Here is a 17,530-nt window from a genome sequence, read left to right as displayed (position 1 = left end):
AATGTTGTTTTTAATGTACAATCTGATAATGCAGCAACTAAGGCCTTGATGACGAAAGCAATTTGATAACAGTAGGTTTGCCCAATAGTCAAATCTGTCTCTTTATCTTTTTAAACATCAGGTCAAATTCAGCTCAAACTGATGGTACCGAAATCTCTGCTTTGAGTTTACAGGTTCCAATAATTCTAACGCAAATGGGTTTTGGGAGTCCTGGAATATACCTTCAATATAAAATGCAGGTCAAATCAGACACCTTGAAGGTCAGGGATTGACCTTTGGGGCTTTCAGTCCATATAATTGTATCAGTTGATCCAAAAACTAACTGGTCCATATAGAGCAGAAATCTATCAAGTATGATCCATGATTTCTATTTGGTAGAAATAGTTTTGTAAATCTTTGATCCTTGGGTTAAGAGGGGAAATAATTGATTTACTTTAATTGATGTACCACATAATAATTTGGTACTTAAGCAAAACATGGAAAGGCCACCCAATAAAAGAAGTAATTTTCATTCTATCCTGGTTCACGAGGCATTCTTTTCCTATACTCCTGGGCTAGATAGTTCATGAGGAAAGGCTAGTGGCTAAATTACACTACAAACTGCTAATAGTAACATTAAAAAAAATCTTATTTACTCTTATTTATCTGTCAATCCCTTCTGCATAGGTGAACAGGCCAACTACATTATCCAGTCACATTCTCAAAACAAATCAATTCATATACAAAACACACAAAGGAGTTTCAGGACACTGAAGACTGGACATCAAATAGTAACAGGTCCATTTCTGAGAAAGATGCCTCTCCATTCTGAGGCCAAACTCTTGGATGACACACAAAAGGTAACAGGTAGCTGTAGGACACTACTACTATTGACAGAAGATAGGGTAGAATTTAGACTAAAATATAATTTAAAGATCAGTATTGTACTGCGAGTAAAATTTTGAAACCAAATTAAAACTTCTTCACACTATGCCTTTTCAATAGTTACTTGTACCACATACCATTTCTGTCTGAGAGCATGGCCACTTTAGCAACGCATCCTTTAAAACAGTCACAGTCATATTCCATTCTGTGAAACATCTATTCCAGTAACACAGTATCAGAAATATAATGGACTGAGTGAGAGCTTTGGTGATTTTTATTTTAATTTTGCATTAATTGATAACAACCAGAACTAGAATTGCACCAGTGAAGGTTATTTTTGGGAAATTATAGTATTAGGCACTATCTCTCCTGAATAACCAGTTGGCTTTCACTCACCTGGCCTTCCGAATGAAATGTATAACTTTTTCGGTGTACCTCTCTGTGAGGCTGCTGAGATTAACAGGTTGTTCTACAATCTTTTGGTTTTCAAGAAGAGGTAGTGCTATAGTTCTGGTACATGGATTGATTTTACAGCTGAAAACAGAAACCACAATAAAATGAATATTCGTTTGATTTATGTTTCAGACCGAAATGTTAAAGATTCAATTAAAATATTTAGAAAACTTGAACTAACAATATTTACCACATAATTTAAAAAAAATTTTAAGAAGCCATACAAAGGTGTGTTGATCACTTCACTAACAAATACCAGGTAGATACATATTTGATTACAATGATAACATAGAACATGCTGCATCATTGGTGGGAGCCAGTAAGTATGCAGATAGCTATTTTGGTACAGCAACTGATATTCTGAGAGGTTTATGTAGGTTGGTATTAATGGCCACACAAACTCAATGTTTCATTTTGTTAGTGGCTCAGTTAAGGACCATTCTTCTTTTTAACTCATTTCTGAATAATTATAATTTACATTGCATTCCCTGAAACTGGCTAGAATTGAGTTGGCAGTATGACTCTTCAACTTAGCATTTTCCTTCCAACCAAACACTTTTCAATTACATTTTAACTGCACTTTGAATACTGAAACATTCAAAATCCATGTTCAGTCAGAACTGCCCAATGGATGATCTATTTCGGCTACCCCTGAGATATCCACCATCACAGAAGACAATTCACTGATAGGTGGTGGTATCATGAGATGGCTGACAGCACTGGATACAGCATTTGCTAGGAGTCTAGACAATGTTCCAGCTGTAGAAGACCTGCGCTCTAAAACCAGCCATACTTCTGTCAACACGAGGAAATCTGCAGATGCTGGAAATTCAAACAACACACACTAAATGCTGGTGGAACACAGCAGGCCAGGCAGCATCTATAAGGAGAAGCACTTTCGACGTTTTGGGCCGAGACCTTTCGTCAGGACTTCTGTCAAAATAGCATTAGAATACAGGCATTTAATTAATGCAGTGTAAGGTTTCCCATGGGTGTCCTGATTAAACAAAAGCCAGTGCAAATCCAAACTGACTAATTACTGCCCAATAAATCCGCTCTGAATATCTGCAAAGTGATGGAAGCGAATCAACATGCACTTACCCAATATCTGATTTATTGATTGCTTGTTCGGGTTTCACCAACACACTCTGAACTTCATTACGTGATTGCCCAAACATGGATCAAATAGATGAATTTCAGAAATGAGGTGACAGTGACTGCTGTTAGACACCAAGGCAACATTTAATATCGTGTAGCACAAGGGAGCTTTGTTAAAACTCAGCTCAAAGGGAAAATACTCCAGTGGCCGGGGTTGTAACTTGCACAAGGGAAGATGGTTATGGATGTTGAAGATCAATCATACCAGGTAGGGAAATTATTGGAAAAATATTCTGAGGGACCGGAGTAATTTACACTTCAAAAGGCAGGAATTTATCAGGAATAGATGGCTCACATTTGTTTGTGGGAGATTATGTCCGACTAATTTAATTGAGTTTTTTTGAAGAAGTAGCTAAAAATAAACAAAGATGGCAGCATACAATGCTTGTGTCAACAGCACACAGCTGTATACCAGCAAGACCTTGACAACATATGCTAAGCAGGGGAGAAGTCTCAACACCTTCCATTATAATGTGTTTGTTGTATCTTGGGCCACTGAGTACCCAATGCTGAGGTTCTTTCTTGTGCAGACCTCCTGAGCATGCTCAGGGAACATAGGCTGCACTGGCTGGGCCCAGTCTGCCGCATGCAAGATGGCTACATCCCAAAATGTATTCTCTACGATGAGCTAGCTTCAGGCAGGAGAACCAGTGGCCACCCACAACTGTGCTGCAAGGATATCTGCAAGTGGGACATGAAGGCACTGGACATCAACTTTGAGTCCTGGGAGGAACTTGAAGCTGACTACACTGAATGGAGAAGCAGCCTGAAGCAACAAGTAATAAATAAGTAAGGCGAGGAAAGATATCTGAAAGCAGCAGAAGACAAACGGGCCCTGAGCATGGAATGCTGCATCTCCAGCGAGGCTGAGTCCACTTATAGAAATGACCTTCACAACAGAGACTGACACTCTCATATTGATCTCAACAGCCACAGATGGCACTGCACCAACAACATATATAGATAGGGCAGAATATCCATAGTTGACCTTGACCAAAGGAGGGCCACAAAGGAGCTAAATATATCAATGAGGGCAATGCGACTTACAAGGTTTACACAGACTTCAGCAAGGCTGGCCCAAATGGTTAGAACCAAACGGATCCAAAGGAATGCACAAGGTATGATTGGTAAGTTTGCAAGGACACAAAATTTGTGGTATTGTTGAAGGTGAGAAGGGTAGCCTAAAGCTATAAGTGGTAAGTTCAGCAGTACTGTGGCAGCAGTAATTTAATCCTGAAACACTGAGGTGAAGCATTTTGAGAGAGAGGGATCTAGAAAAGGATAGAACATTAACTATAAATATCATCATCATCAAATGCCTGTTACGCCACTGGAGCAAAACTATAAATAGCAGGGCCTTGGTATCTAGGTGTGCAAGTCCAAAAATCCATGAAGGTTACAGCAGAGGATGCTAAAGAAGGTAAACAAGATGCCTTCCTTTGTTAGCTAGGGAATTGAGTAAAGGTCTTGGATCAACTGAATGTTACATTATCTAGACCACAACTGGAATACTGAGTCCAGTTCTAGTTGATATGGTGGGTAGGGTGCAGAAAAGATTCACCAGGATGTTGCCTGCAATGGAATTCTTCAATTATGAAGGGAGGTCAGATAGTAAGGGTTTGTTTTCCTTAGAGCAGAGGAGACCCAGGGGACAACCCAAGAGAGGTATACAAATCTATGCATAGTGTAGGGTTAAGTTGAGGAGTTATTTAGAAGAAATCTGAGGAAGAATTTTTGCACCTAAAGATTGGTGGGAATCTGGAAGGCATTGTCAGATAATGCGATGGAAGCTGTTACAATGTTTAAGAAGCATGAGTACGAGAACTTGAACTACGAAGGCACAGTAAACCATGGACCAGGTGCTAGTAAACAGAAGGAGTATAGATGGTACTTGCTGGTTAGCATCGATGTGGTGTACTGAAGAATCGTATTCATAGAAAGATAAAACAGGGAAACTGTCACTTCTACTGAGTCCACACCAACCATTAACCACTCATTTACACCAATTCCACATTAATGTCAATTTTATTCTCCCTGCATTCTCATCAACTCCCCTTCGGATTCTACTATTCACCTACACACTATGAGAAATTTAGAGTGGCCAAATAATCAACCAACCTTTATGCTCTTGGGATGTAGCAGAAAACCGAAACACCAGAAGGAAACCTAGTTGGTTACAAATTAAACACAAGCAGAACCTCAGGTCAGGAAAGAATAATATGATGATATGATGCATTGCCCCTACTACTGAAATTGATATCATACTTCTTCATTAAAAAACACACAACCAATTTTATATCAGCTGCAATCTTCTTATTTGTGAATCCTAGTTTTAGATCTGAGGTTGACATATACTGTGACAAGCAATGTATTCAAGCAAACATCACAGCAATCTGCATTCCAAGCACTAAACTATTATGTCCACATAAAAATCTGAATCCAACTTCTACTTTCTCCATACTTCCTAAAACTTCACTCTTCATCTGATCATCTGCCTTAATACCTCCTTATGTGCACAGTGTCACAATTTTTGTCTGATGTTCTTATGAAGCACCTTCAGTGAAGGTGTAATATCACAGGTATTGCCTACTACAGAAGTTATTTATTTCAGAACCTTTCTGTTTAAGCAGTCAAAGAATGCAATGGTAGTCATATGCGTGGAGTAAAGATCTTTTGAGGTTTCACTTTCCAGTTTCTTACAGTACTTTTTGAGGACAGACTTTAAGAAAAATAAAAAAACAATGAAGGGATAGAAGGAGACAGAAAGTAATCTGGGAATACATAAATATTTAATATGTGTAATTCTATAAAAATGTATTTATATTAACATATTATATTTGACAATAGAAACGTTGTGGAATCATACAGCATACAAACAGTCCCTTTGACCTACTGAGTGTGCACCCCACACTAATCCCTCAATTTTCCCCATATTAAAAACCAGATGAAATATTCAATATTCAAATGGTTATTAAGAAATCATGATAAAACCTTGATGACGTTCTTTTTTCATGTAAAAATGCTTGATTGGTTTTCTTATTTTTAACAGAAAATAGATGTTGTGGGTAGTGCAGTTATAAACCCACACTTCCAGCAATATACAAAAAAAGATTTAATTAATAGTGGAGCGCTCACAATCCCAGATGGTCCAAAAGTGCTTTACAACCAACTCAAGTGCAGTCATGATCAAGTTTTGCAAAAAGAGTAGCAACCAGTTTCCACACATGAAGCCCCTAGAAATCTGCAGTGACCAGATAATTTGTTCTAGTGATGTTGATTTTAAGGATGAATATTGGCCAGGATCAATTCTACTTCATTGATTGTCCTGAATACCACAGTGGTCTGGATTGAACAATGGCATGGGACTCCATTAGGACAGTTGATTCACTGGAACCACTCTAGGTTCCCCCTCGCCACACCAGTAGTCTTTAATGCCTCTTGACTGTCTATGCCATGGGGCAAGGTCACTGTAGGTTTCCCGTATTTTCGCAATGGATCTTTACAGCTCTTGCCAGGTTCCATGTTTCACCATTTTAACACCATATCAGTGTTTCAAACATCTCTTTGGCCATTTCATTTGAAGGATTTACGGTAAATAAGCTTTTTTAACTTGGGAAGCAAAGGCTATGGGGAATCAGTATAGAAGAGAAGCAGAGAATAGCACAGATCATCCATGATTATATTAAATGGCAGGCCAGGTATGGAAGGAAGAATAACTTTTCTTCCTCCTATTTTCTTACGTTCATGAATTTTTTAGGCAAAGTCATTGGTTGTTAACAATATGAACATAGACTACTTAGTGCACCAAAAGTGGAGGAAACTAATGATCTCGTCTGGAAAAGAGCACCACTCACAGAGTTGTACTGGAATGTCATATTAATACACTTTAGTACACAAACTTGCAGATCAAAGGTGAGAACGTTTTCACTTGATCCAGAAATCATTACAAATTCTGACAAAGTACTGATGAAAGGTCAACTTGAAACATTAACTCTGTTCCTCTTTGCTGTTTGGCCAGCATTTTCTGATTTTATTTCATATTTAAAGCATCTACTATTTAAAAAAAATTCTGACTATTAGATCTATTGTGATTTTAATCTGTAATAGATACTTAGAAACAGTAATACATATAAGGAAGGCTGAGGCAGCATGATGGAAAGGAGGAGCTGGTAACATCAATGATAATCCAAAACAATCTGAAAGGATTTTAAGGGCCAAAAGGAGAGTAGATGAAATAGTGAGTTGACAAAGAACAAACCTGGGAACCTGTACATCAATGCTGAGACACTGTCACGTGAATACATCAGCCTGTAACAAGCAAGAAGTTGCAGAGGAGGATAAAATAGTTGAGGTGTTAGCAGTTCACGAGAAAGATTCTGGGAATGAAAGGGTTAACGTATGAAGAGCATTTGATGGCTCTGGGCCTGTACTCACTGGAGTTTAGAAGGATAGAGAGGTGGGGGGAAATCTCATTGAAACTTAGTGAATATTAAAAGGCCTAGATGGAGTGGATGTAGACAGCAATGGTTCCTAAAGTGGGGCAAGTCTAGGAACAGAGGCCAGAACCTCAGAATAGAGGGCCCTTCCCTTAGAACAGAGATAAGGAGGAATTCCTTAGCCAGAAGGTGGTGAATCTGTGAATTCATTGTCACAGACGGCAATGATTAGTAAGGGTGTCAAAGGTTACGGGGAGAAGGCAGGAGAATGGGCTTGAGAAGGATAACGAATCGGCCATGATAGAATGGCAGAGCAGACTTGATGGGCCGAATGGCCTAATTCTGCACCTATGTCTGATGATCTGCACAAGATTCTGCAGATGCTGGAAATCTTGAGCAATACACACAAAATACTGGAAGAACTCAGCAAGTCAGGCAGCATCTGTGGAGGGAAATAAAACAGTCCCCTCCAGATATACGAGGGGTGATTGATTTGTGGCCTAAGGTAGAAGGAGTCAATTTTAGAAAACCTAGCACATTTGTTTTTCAACATAATCCCCTCCTACATTTACACACTTAGTCCAGTGGTTGTGGAGCATACAGATCTTGGACCTCCAGAAAGTGTCCACAGATGGGTGACTGATAAGTTCGTGTCCTAAGGTAGAAGGAGATGAGTTATACAGCTCTCATTACATGCACATGCAGGTCAACTCTTTGAGTGATTATGCAGAAAGTTTGAAGTTAATAACTCATCGCCTTCTGCATTAGGTCACGAACTTATCAATCACCCCGATGAGTTATTAACTGATGAGTTGGTGATGGGGCCATTGCTTTTCTTGATCTATACTAAGTATCTGGAGGTGTAACCTAGGTATAACTCAGGTATAGCATAGTAACTGGAAATGCAAGGCTCAATTTCAAAATCTGCAGCAGACAAGAAACATGGCGATATTTTGAACAGCAAAGAATATAAGGATAGAATGCCATGGATATAAACAGGTTGGTGGAATGGGCAAATACATGGCAGATAACGTTTAATGTTGGGAACTGAGAAGTAATACATCAGCTAGGAAAAAAGGGGAGAGATAATTTGGATTAAAGAATATAGTTCTGAAGGGGATACAGGAGCAGAGCTCAGGCCCTGAAGGTATAACTGAAATGTATCTGAAAGAGGCAAATTTGACAAAGAAAACAATTAAAGGTAAATGCAATTTCGAATGTATCAACAGAAGTATAGAAAGCCAACACAATAAGCTACGCTGAGCCTATATAAAAGACTGGTCTGGCCTCAACTGACCAGAATTGTGTCCAATTCCGATTGCTCACTATAGGAATGATGTGAAGGTTTACAAGAGGGTCCAGAAAAGTTTTACAAGACTGTTACCTGGGATGAAGGATGACAGTTATAAGCACAGATTGTAGAGGTGGGACTGTCTTCTTTCAAGAAGGATTGAAGGAGATTTGACAGAAGTGCAGTGTATGAAGTTTTGAAGATTTGGCTTGTGTGGAAGATTGGAAGTTATTTTATTTGGTGGAGAGCTGGAAGACTAGAAGTTATAAGGATAACATAGAAGTGAAAAGAAGTAAGACTGCAAGAGAAAGAACATTTCTATGTACTGTGTAGATTGTATCTAGGATGCACTGCAGGTTCCATAAGACATAGGACCAGAATTAGGCTATTCAACTCATCAAATCTGCTCCACCATTCAATCATGGATGATTTATTTTCACTCTTAAATTCATTCTCCTGGCTTCTCCCTATAACCTCTGTCACCTTACTAATCAAAAACATAATTTGGCCTCCATTGACATCTGTGGCAATGAATTAAACAGATTTGTCACGCACTGACTAAAGAAAATCCTCATCTCTTCTAAAGGGATATCTTTCTATTCTGAGGCTGTACCCTCTGGTCTTAGACTCTCCCACAATTGAAAACATTCCATGTCCACTCAATTTCGGTCTTTCATATATATGTTTCAATTACATCCCCCTTCATTCTTCTAAACTCTGGCAAATACAGGCCCAGAGCCATCAAATGCTCCATATACGTTAACCCTTTCACTCTCAGGATCATTCTTGAAAATCTCCTAGACCGTCTCCAGTCTTTCTTAGATATGAGGTCCAAAACCACTCACAATATTCCAAATGTGGTCTGAGCAATGCCTTATAAAGTCTCAGAATGAATTGTAGGATCCAGTATTAAGTCCAGAAAACCGCAATGTTCCCAGACAGAAGATAAACTGTTATTCAAACTTATGTTGGGGACTCAATGTAACAGCACAGGAGGCCACAAGCCAGTATCAAGGTCTTCAAGAGGGAATTGAAATAAGTATGTGATAAAGTAAAGTGTGCAAGGCTACAGAGAAAGGGTAGGGTGTGGAAGAAAGGAGTTTCTCCATAGAATACTAACACAACACAATGGACCGAATAGCCTTCTTTCACACTGTGCCTGATTTATGATTCTAGATTCTGAGAGCGATTTGTTAGCCACCTTGTATAATGCTCATGTGCAAAGGTGCATCTTATTTTCACAACTGCCAGCTACTAACGGTTAACTACCTATCTGAGTTGTTAGGCATTTGTCTCAGATTTTTTAGCAAAATTACCTTTCCATGATGGAATCCCTGGGGCATGGTGGACTTGGAGGAATATTGTACCCTGGATCATCTGTACAACCCATGTCATTACTGTAAGGAATTCCAAAATAGTAATCAAATCCTGTAATAAATCAAAACAATATTTAACAATATTAACCATAATTTATGTTTGCACACACCCTTTTACATTGGAAGTCCAGTACAGAATGCATATTAATCAGGTGTATTCATGAAATATATGACTCAGCTAATTTTTGGGGTGAATTGTAGTTCTTTTTTAATGAGTAAATTACACATCATTATTTTGCAGAAATTAACTGATGATGAAGATTTCTAGCAGGAGGCTAACCTGCTAAAAACTATATTAATAAAAAGGTCAAAATACTGTGGTTTACTAGAACTATCAATGCTGACTTCCCAATGCGCTAAGAGCAAGCTCATGGGGCCTACTCCTCCTCTTCCTTGTATAAACCAATCTACTTCACAGGAAACTGACAGGATCTACAAGCATCATCTAACCACTCTAATACATTACTCCAAAACTTACTAGTTCTTAATGGCATTTTTCACTGAATTTAGAACATCAGTTCCCCTCCATTTCTGCCATATTTATTGCTTATGTTGTGGTGAACACAGAGACAAAATATGTTTAATGCTAAAGTCATTTCTTTTTTTCAGTTAGTTTCTCCTGAGACTGCTTAAGCCCACATTTATTTTTTTGCTTCTCTCTTCATTTTTACATTGTTCTTTGAATCCTTTTAATACTTTGTGCTAGTTTGAAAGTTTGAACAAAGAGGCATGCATATTTTAAGGGAAAATCAAGGTAATGGCTATTGTACAACAATGTTCCTGTATGAATTATCTCCTTTCAACTTTTTTCCATGTGGGGACAACAGCACAGTCTCAATCCCACCTACAAAATAGTGGTAGTCATTTTCAGGGGTGGGCAATAGCCCTTGCCAATGACTTCCCACTTTATTTAAATATGAAGCAATATAATGGTGAGCATCTAGGAAGCTGATGAGGGTCATAACAGGATGGCAGGAAGATTAAGGGGGGGGGGTAAATTTTAGACACAGAGCTTTGGCACAGTGCCTATCTGCTATTTTTTTTTTACCTCTACACCCACCAAAACGGAGTAGTTTACTTAGGGAAACCAAATCCATGAGTTTTGTATATTCCATTAACATACTTTGAATCTCTGAATTTTTCCATTCCATCAATCTGGAAAGTGACTGCTAATATTAGAATGACAGCTTTTTTCCTGTCAGTTGAATCATTTGGAATAGGGTAATTTTGACAGCATGACTGATGAACAGCAGTAAACTACAAATGCTGCATTTACCATTGACACTATCAGAAAATACAATTTAAAGTAAGTTTTAGACTTTTGCTAGAACTCATTGTCTGGTTGCCTAAGTACATTAAGCTGTTAAATTACCAGTTATAATCTTCCTCCACTCCCTGTTGCTACCTCATTAGTGTCCATGACTTTCCATAATAAAGAAAGGGTGAATGTGATCATTCATACCAAGCATGATCTAAAATTTCTGTTCTCTGAGGAGATGGCCTATCAGCCATCATCTTGGAAAAATTAAATCTAATCGCTTTAATGCATGCACTGTCACTAATAACTTCCTCAGTCTGTGACTCAATCCTCCCTTTGTGTTCTAAGCAAGTTGGCACCTAAGCATATTTTATTAGTGACTATAAATAATAGGCACAATATGGATAGATACTTCATTGATCCCAAAGGAAATTACAGTGTCACAGTAGCATTACAAGTGCACAGATACACAAATATTAGAAGAAAAGTAAGAAAGAATAAAAAAACAGTATCTCAAACAAACTAACAGGAGGGGGTCATCACTTCCCCAGCTATAGGTTGGATATTGGGTAACGTGATTGAATTTACTACTTGTCCAACATCTTCTCAAAAAATAGGAAAAAGCTGTTCTGTAGTGTGCTGCGTACAATGGTGATTGACAATTCGTGCTTGAGATGTGATCAATTGCCAAATAACAACATGCTAATCAAACATCAGATTGTGAGGGATTTTCTGTAAATCTACTCTAAGTATTGTTAAAGATCTCAAATGCTTATTAAGTGAATCATTGCCGCAAATTAATTCTGTTCTTTGAGTTTATTCAAACTTATACAGTGCAGATATTATGTCCAACGATCCAGGAAACGCAGCTTTGAACTTAATTTTTGATAGAAATAAGCCTTCTTACCACGAAAGTTAGGATGATATGGGCCATGATGTCCAAGGTGCCATTTACCTGTAGAAAATAGGTAAATGTATTTGAAATTTTCTTTGACAAAATGGTCTTATAATTTTACTGATAAACATTCTTATTTTAATATGAAAAATTGTTCACCATTGTTACTGATTACTTTGAAGTAGAATTTGAAATAATTAAGCATCTACTAATACATTAGGGTAGAAGGATGGGTTAGAGTATTCAAGGCAAATGTGTGTTTTTTTAAAAAAAAATTTATTAGTTTTTCAAAACATTTTACAAAATTAAAAACCCCAAATCCCAATGAGGAGCATTAATACAGAGCAAGGTTAAGCATACAATAACAATATGCTACAAAGGAAGCAAATGTGTGTTTTGAGAAATTCTATCAGGTAGTACAACATTATGTGCACTATGCTACAAAATTTATTGGAAAACCAATTCTAAGTGAAGCTGGGTACTAAATGGACCTTCAACAAAGCTTACACAATTATTTCTGAGTGTTTTGTGTGTATTACTCACAAGTGAAACTGTACTGATGTCCAACACCACTCATAGCATATTTTGGTTATAGTTCTAGAAATTAAATTATCTGCTCTTAGCAGTCAGACTTTGCAGTCGGTCTTATCAAAGCAGCCTCCCAAACAAATTTAAGGCCTGCTTATGTAACACTAAAAAGGTCATTGGTTTGTGAAGGTCACTATACATGGAATTAAACAGAAAATGCTAGAGAAATTCAACAGGTCAGGCACCTTGCAGCTTCCGCAACTTTTCACTTTTCAATCAATGTGCATGGAATTTGGCACTTAGTGCAGCATACATGTAGGTGACTACTTAACCTCACTATGGTGACACCTTGGTTTCAGCACCCTTAGCCTTCTCCAACACCAACCCTCTACATCTACAACCATGGCATCTACAACTTCTCTTTCCCCTCCCATCTTCAACACCATCACTTCCCTCTAGCCAAACACAAGACGGCAACCCCCTTCCCCAATGACACTACCCTCTGTTTCTTCAGGTCCTGACACCTGAGTTTTTTTACTTCAGCCCTCCATGATCCAAATTACACATCGCCACATCCATCCCCCAGCAGAGCAATTCCTCCCTGGCCCTGAAAAACTCCTAGGATTCATTCTTTACACAGAAGCTATTGTAAATGAAAGTAAAGATTTCTTAGACATGATGAATCAACTGGTTTGCAACAGAATCTGTAACAGATGGAAAAGGACAGCATGTCAAACATCCTCCCAAAATGAACACCAAATTAGGATGAAGACTGAACAAAATTAAGTAACAATAATGAAGAAAATAAAGGCACCAAAGAATGGAACCGTCAGTTACGGCCAGACTTACATGTTGTAACAAATTACAAAATTAGACAGCATTGGCGTCAACAGCACACCCTGTCCCAGTAAGGTTAACACACTCTACTCAGATTTTGAACATGGAATGGCTACGTCATCATCCACTCTTACAGTGTCCAGTGCACAAAGCCTTGCAGACATTAAGATCGGTCTTCTAGAGAGTGAGCCCGCGGAAAACATTGGGCTGTGTTCTTAGACCCTGTACAGATCAGCTGGCAGGGGTACTTGCAGACATTCTTAAACCTCTCTCTGCTTGTCAAGTGGTGTCAAGAGAACAACCTCTCCCTCAATGTCACAAAAACAAAGGAGCTGGCTAACCCCTATTGACATCAATGGATCTGAGGTTGACAGGGTGAACAGCTTTAAGTTCTCTGGTATACACAACACCAAGGATCTCACGTGGTCTGTACATACCAGCTGGGTGGTGAAAAAAGCAACACAGAGCCTCTTTCACCTCAGACGGTTGAAGAAGGGTGTTATGTCCCCAGATCCCAAGGACTTTCTTCAGGGGCACATTTAAGAGCATCCTAACTGGATGCATCATTGCCTGGTATGGGCACTGTAATTCCCTCAATTGCAGGACTCTGCAGAGAGTGGTGTGGACAGCCCAGCGCATCTGTAGATGTGAACTTCCCGCTATTTAGGACATTTACAGAGACAGGTGCATAAAAAGGGCCCAAAGAATCTTTGGGGACCTGAGTCACCCCAACTACAAACTGTTCCAGCTGTTATCATCTGGGAAACGGTACAGCAGCATAAAAGCCAGGACCAACAGGCTTCAGGACAGCTGCTTCCACCAGGCCATCAGACTGATTGACTCACGCTGATACAATTGTATTTCTATGCTATATTGACTGTGCTTTGTACATACTGTTTATTGCAAATTACTATAAATTGCACATTGCATATTTAGATGGAGACGTAACATAAAGATCTTTACTCCTCATGTATGTGAAGGATGTAAGAAATAAAGTCAATTCAGTTCAGCTTGTGGTTCCCTCAAGTTTTAAGATGACTACTATCATCCTAGTACCCAAGAAAAACAAGATAATACCATCCAGCAGCTCTGACATCTACTATCATGAAGTTCTTCAAAAGGATAGTCATGGCATGCCTTAACTCAAGCTTTCAAGACAACATTAACCTACAGCAATCTGCCTATTGCTAAAACAGTTCTATGGCAGATGCCATACCGTTGGCCCTACACTCACCTCTGGAGCATTTACACATTAAAGATACCTGCATCAGACTATTATTCTAAGCAAACTCATCACCAAACTCCTAGCCCTGAGAGTGAATGCCTCCCTCTGCAATGGGATCCTTGACTTCTTGATCAACAGAGCACAATCAGTAAGGACAGGCAGCAACACATCCGGCTTGATTAAACTAAATACTGGTGCTCCACGAAGCTGCATCCTCATCTCCGTACTCTACTCCCTGTACACTTAAGACCGTGTGGCCAGATTCTCCTCGAACTCCATAGATGATACCACTGTAGTGCAACGTATCTCAAATAACGAGTCGGAGTACAGGATGAAGATAGAGAGCTTAGTGACAGGGTGTCATCACTACAACCTTTTCCTCAATGCCAACAAAGCAAAAACAAAACTGGTCATTGACTTCAGGAAAGCAGGGTATTGCACATGCTCCAGTCCACATTAATGGTGCAGAGGTTGAGAGGATTGAGAGCTTCAAATTCCTAGGAGAAAACATCACCAATAGCCTCTCCTGCTCCAACCATAGCCATGAAAGCAAACTCACCAATGCCTCCACTTCATAGAAGGTTAAAGAAACTTGACATGTCCTCATCGACCCTTTTCAATATTTATCGATGCACACTAGAAAGGTCCTATTTAGATGCATTGCAGCTTGGTATAGTAACCTCTCTGCACGTGACCACAAGCAAATGTAGAGAACTATGGACACAGCAAGGCAAATCACAAAAAATAGCCTCCCCTCTTGCTGCCCCAGTAAAGTGGCCAGCATAATCAAAGAACCTCCCCTCAGACCCCCACCCCCATGACAGCCATTCTCTCTTCTTCCCACTCCCATCAAATAGAAGATACAAAAGCCTGAAAGCATATACCACCAGGCTCAGGGAAAGCCTTTACCCCAGTATAATATGACTATTAAATGGTTCCCTAGTCTGACAACAGGGTCTCTTGACCTTACAGTCTACCTAGTTATGATCTTGCACTGCATTGTTTACCTGCACTGCACTTTCTTTGTAGCTGTAACATTTTATTCTGCATTATTTTTGTTTTACCTTGTTCTACCTCAATGCACTGTGTAATGATTTGCTCTCTATGAATGGTATACAATCAGAATCAGGTTTAATAACACTGGCATATGTTGTAAACTGTACACGCACAACATGCTGGAGGAACTCAGCAGGTCAGGCAGCATCCGTGGAAACGAACAGTCAATGTTTCCGGCCGAGACCCTTTGTCAGGACTGAAGAGGGAGGGGGCATGGGCCCTATAAAGCCCCTACTGTCTTTATAGGTGCCCCCTCCCTCTTCAGTCCTGACGAAAGGTCTCGGCCCGAAGTGTTGACTGTTCGTTTCCACGGATGCTGCCCGACCTGGCTGAGTTCCTCTAGCATGTTGTGCGTGTTGCTTTGACCACAGCATCTGCAGAGTATTTTGTGTCTTTGCAGCTGCAGTACAATGAAATATATAATAATAGAAAATGTGAATTACACTAAATATATATATATAATTTTTATGTACTCTCCATATATTAAATAGTTAAATTAAATAAGTAGTGCAAAATAGAAATAAAATACAAGATAAGCTTTTCTCTGTATCTCAGTATGTGTGTTGCAATAATAAGCCAATATCAGATCACCAGGACCAGATGATTTTGAAGGAAATAGGCTAGAACATTATATATGCTCGGACTATAATCTACCAAAGTTTAATTCCTTTACATTATTAAACTGCACATCTCACTCTGCTCTTTATAAATAGGGAGGGAGGGGGGAGGAGGAGGAGGAGGAGGAGGAGGGAGAGGGAGAGGGGGGTGAGAGAGGAGGAGGAGGAGGAGAGAGAGAGAGAGAGAGAGAAATTATGGAAGTGTGTCTTTCACTAGAAGGTGATGAATCTGTGAAATTCTTTGTCACAGACAGTAGTCACTGGGTGTATTTAAAGTGGAAGTTGATAGGTTCCTCATTAGAAAGAGCATCAAGGGTTATGGGGAGAAGACAGGAGAATGGGCTTGAGAGGTAATATAAATCAGCCATGATTGATAGGTGAAGTGGACTCTATGGGCCAAAAAGCCTAATTCTGCTCCCGTGTCTTATGGAATTGTATGTTATTTAGCCAAATATCTTTCGTCAGGAAATTACCAAATTCAATACTGCAGGATAGAAAAACTAAACACCATGAAAATTTTCAACCAAAAAGAGATAGACAGTCAACACACACAAAATGCTGGAGGAACTCAGCAAGCCAGGCAGCACCTATGCAAAAGAGTACAGTCAATGTTTCCACCTGAAACATCGACTCCAGTCCTGCTAAAGGGATTTGGCCCGAAACGTCGACTGTACTCTTTTCCATAGATGCTGCCTGGCTTGCTGAGTTCCTCTAACATTTTGTGTGTGTTGCTTGGATTTCCAGCATTAGCAGATTTTCTCTTGAGAGATAGACAGTAGTGATTTGTAAAGATAAATCATACTTTATGAAAATGATACAATTTTTGAAGTGATAACTAAAATAATGGGCAGGGGAATGTCCAATGATATTTATATGGACTTCTATAAGGCATTTATTGGTCCTTCATATGACCTGTAAATTAAAGTTAAGCTAAAAAATTGTTTGCGAGTCAGTAAACAGAGAGTAAGGATAATGGCCAGGTGCTTAAACTAGAAGGGTGTGACTACTGGTGACTTGTAGGGATCTGAGCTTCTGTTTCCTGTTTATAATGAACTCAGATGACAGGATTGAATACTGTATTGTACGCCCAAGTTTCTCAATGACACAAAAAAAGACCTCATTATGGATAAATTGTCCTGCAGGGAAAAATCAGCAGAGTAGTCAAGTGAACAAAATTGTGGCATTAACAACTTTCTGTGGGCAAATGAGAGGTCATCTTCTCTGGAGCTGGGAAGATTACAACTAAGGAGATTCTAAATAGTAAAGAGTTGAAAATAAGAGTTTCCAAGACTTTGAGGTCCTAGTACAGTATATGGATAATAACCATGGACGTGTATAAAAAAATAAAGTATTTTGGAATGCCTGCCTTTAAATCTAGAGCTAGCATCATACACCGGGGCGCTCTCTTTAGTTACCTGATGAGCTAGCCATAGCCTTTGGCTGGAAGCAGATGTCGTCAGGTGGTGCCCAACCTTCATAGAGTATTTTGACCCCTAACTACTACACTATCCAGTTGGCGGGTCGGCAGAAGTGGCA

General features: G+C 39.2%; 1 protein-coding gene across 3 annotated transcripts in view; it reads right to left on the bottom strand.

Moving 5' to 3' along the window:
• arsg (arylsulfatase G) overlaps positions 1-17,530 on the bottom strand; it is a 213,746-nt gene that overhangs the window by 67,599 nt on the left and 128,617 nt on the right. For all 3 annotated transcript variants that reach the window (XM_073026171.1, XM_073026170.1, XM_073026172.1), the window contains exons 4-6: positions 11,744-11,791; positions 9,519-9,630; positions 1,261-1,398 (exon numbers count right to left, since the gene is read on the bottom strand). In XM_073026171.1, the coding sequence (XP_072882272.1) occupies positions 1,261-1,398; positions 9,519-9,630; positions 11,744-11,791 (298 nt within the window). The remainder of the gene's footprint in view (positions 1-1,260; positions 1,399-9,518; positions 9,631-11,743; positions 11,792-17,530) is intronic.

This window comes from Hemitrygon akajei, chromosome 22, assembly GCF_048418815.1.
Source record: "Hemitrygon akajei chromosome 22, sHemAka1.3, whole genome shotgun sequence".
NCBI lineage: Eukaryota > Metazoa > Chordata > Chondrichthyes > Myliobatiformes > Dasyatidae > Hemitrygon > Hemitrygon akajei.
Note: the sequence above shows the minus strand (reverse complement) of the source record. Positions and strands in the feature narration are given on the sequence as shown.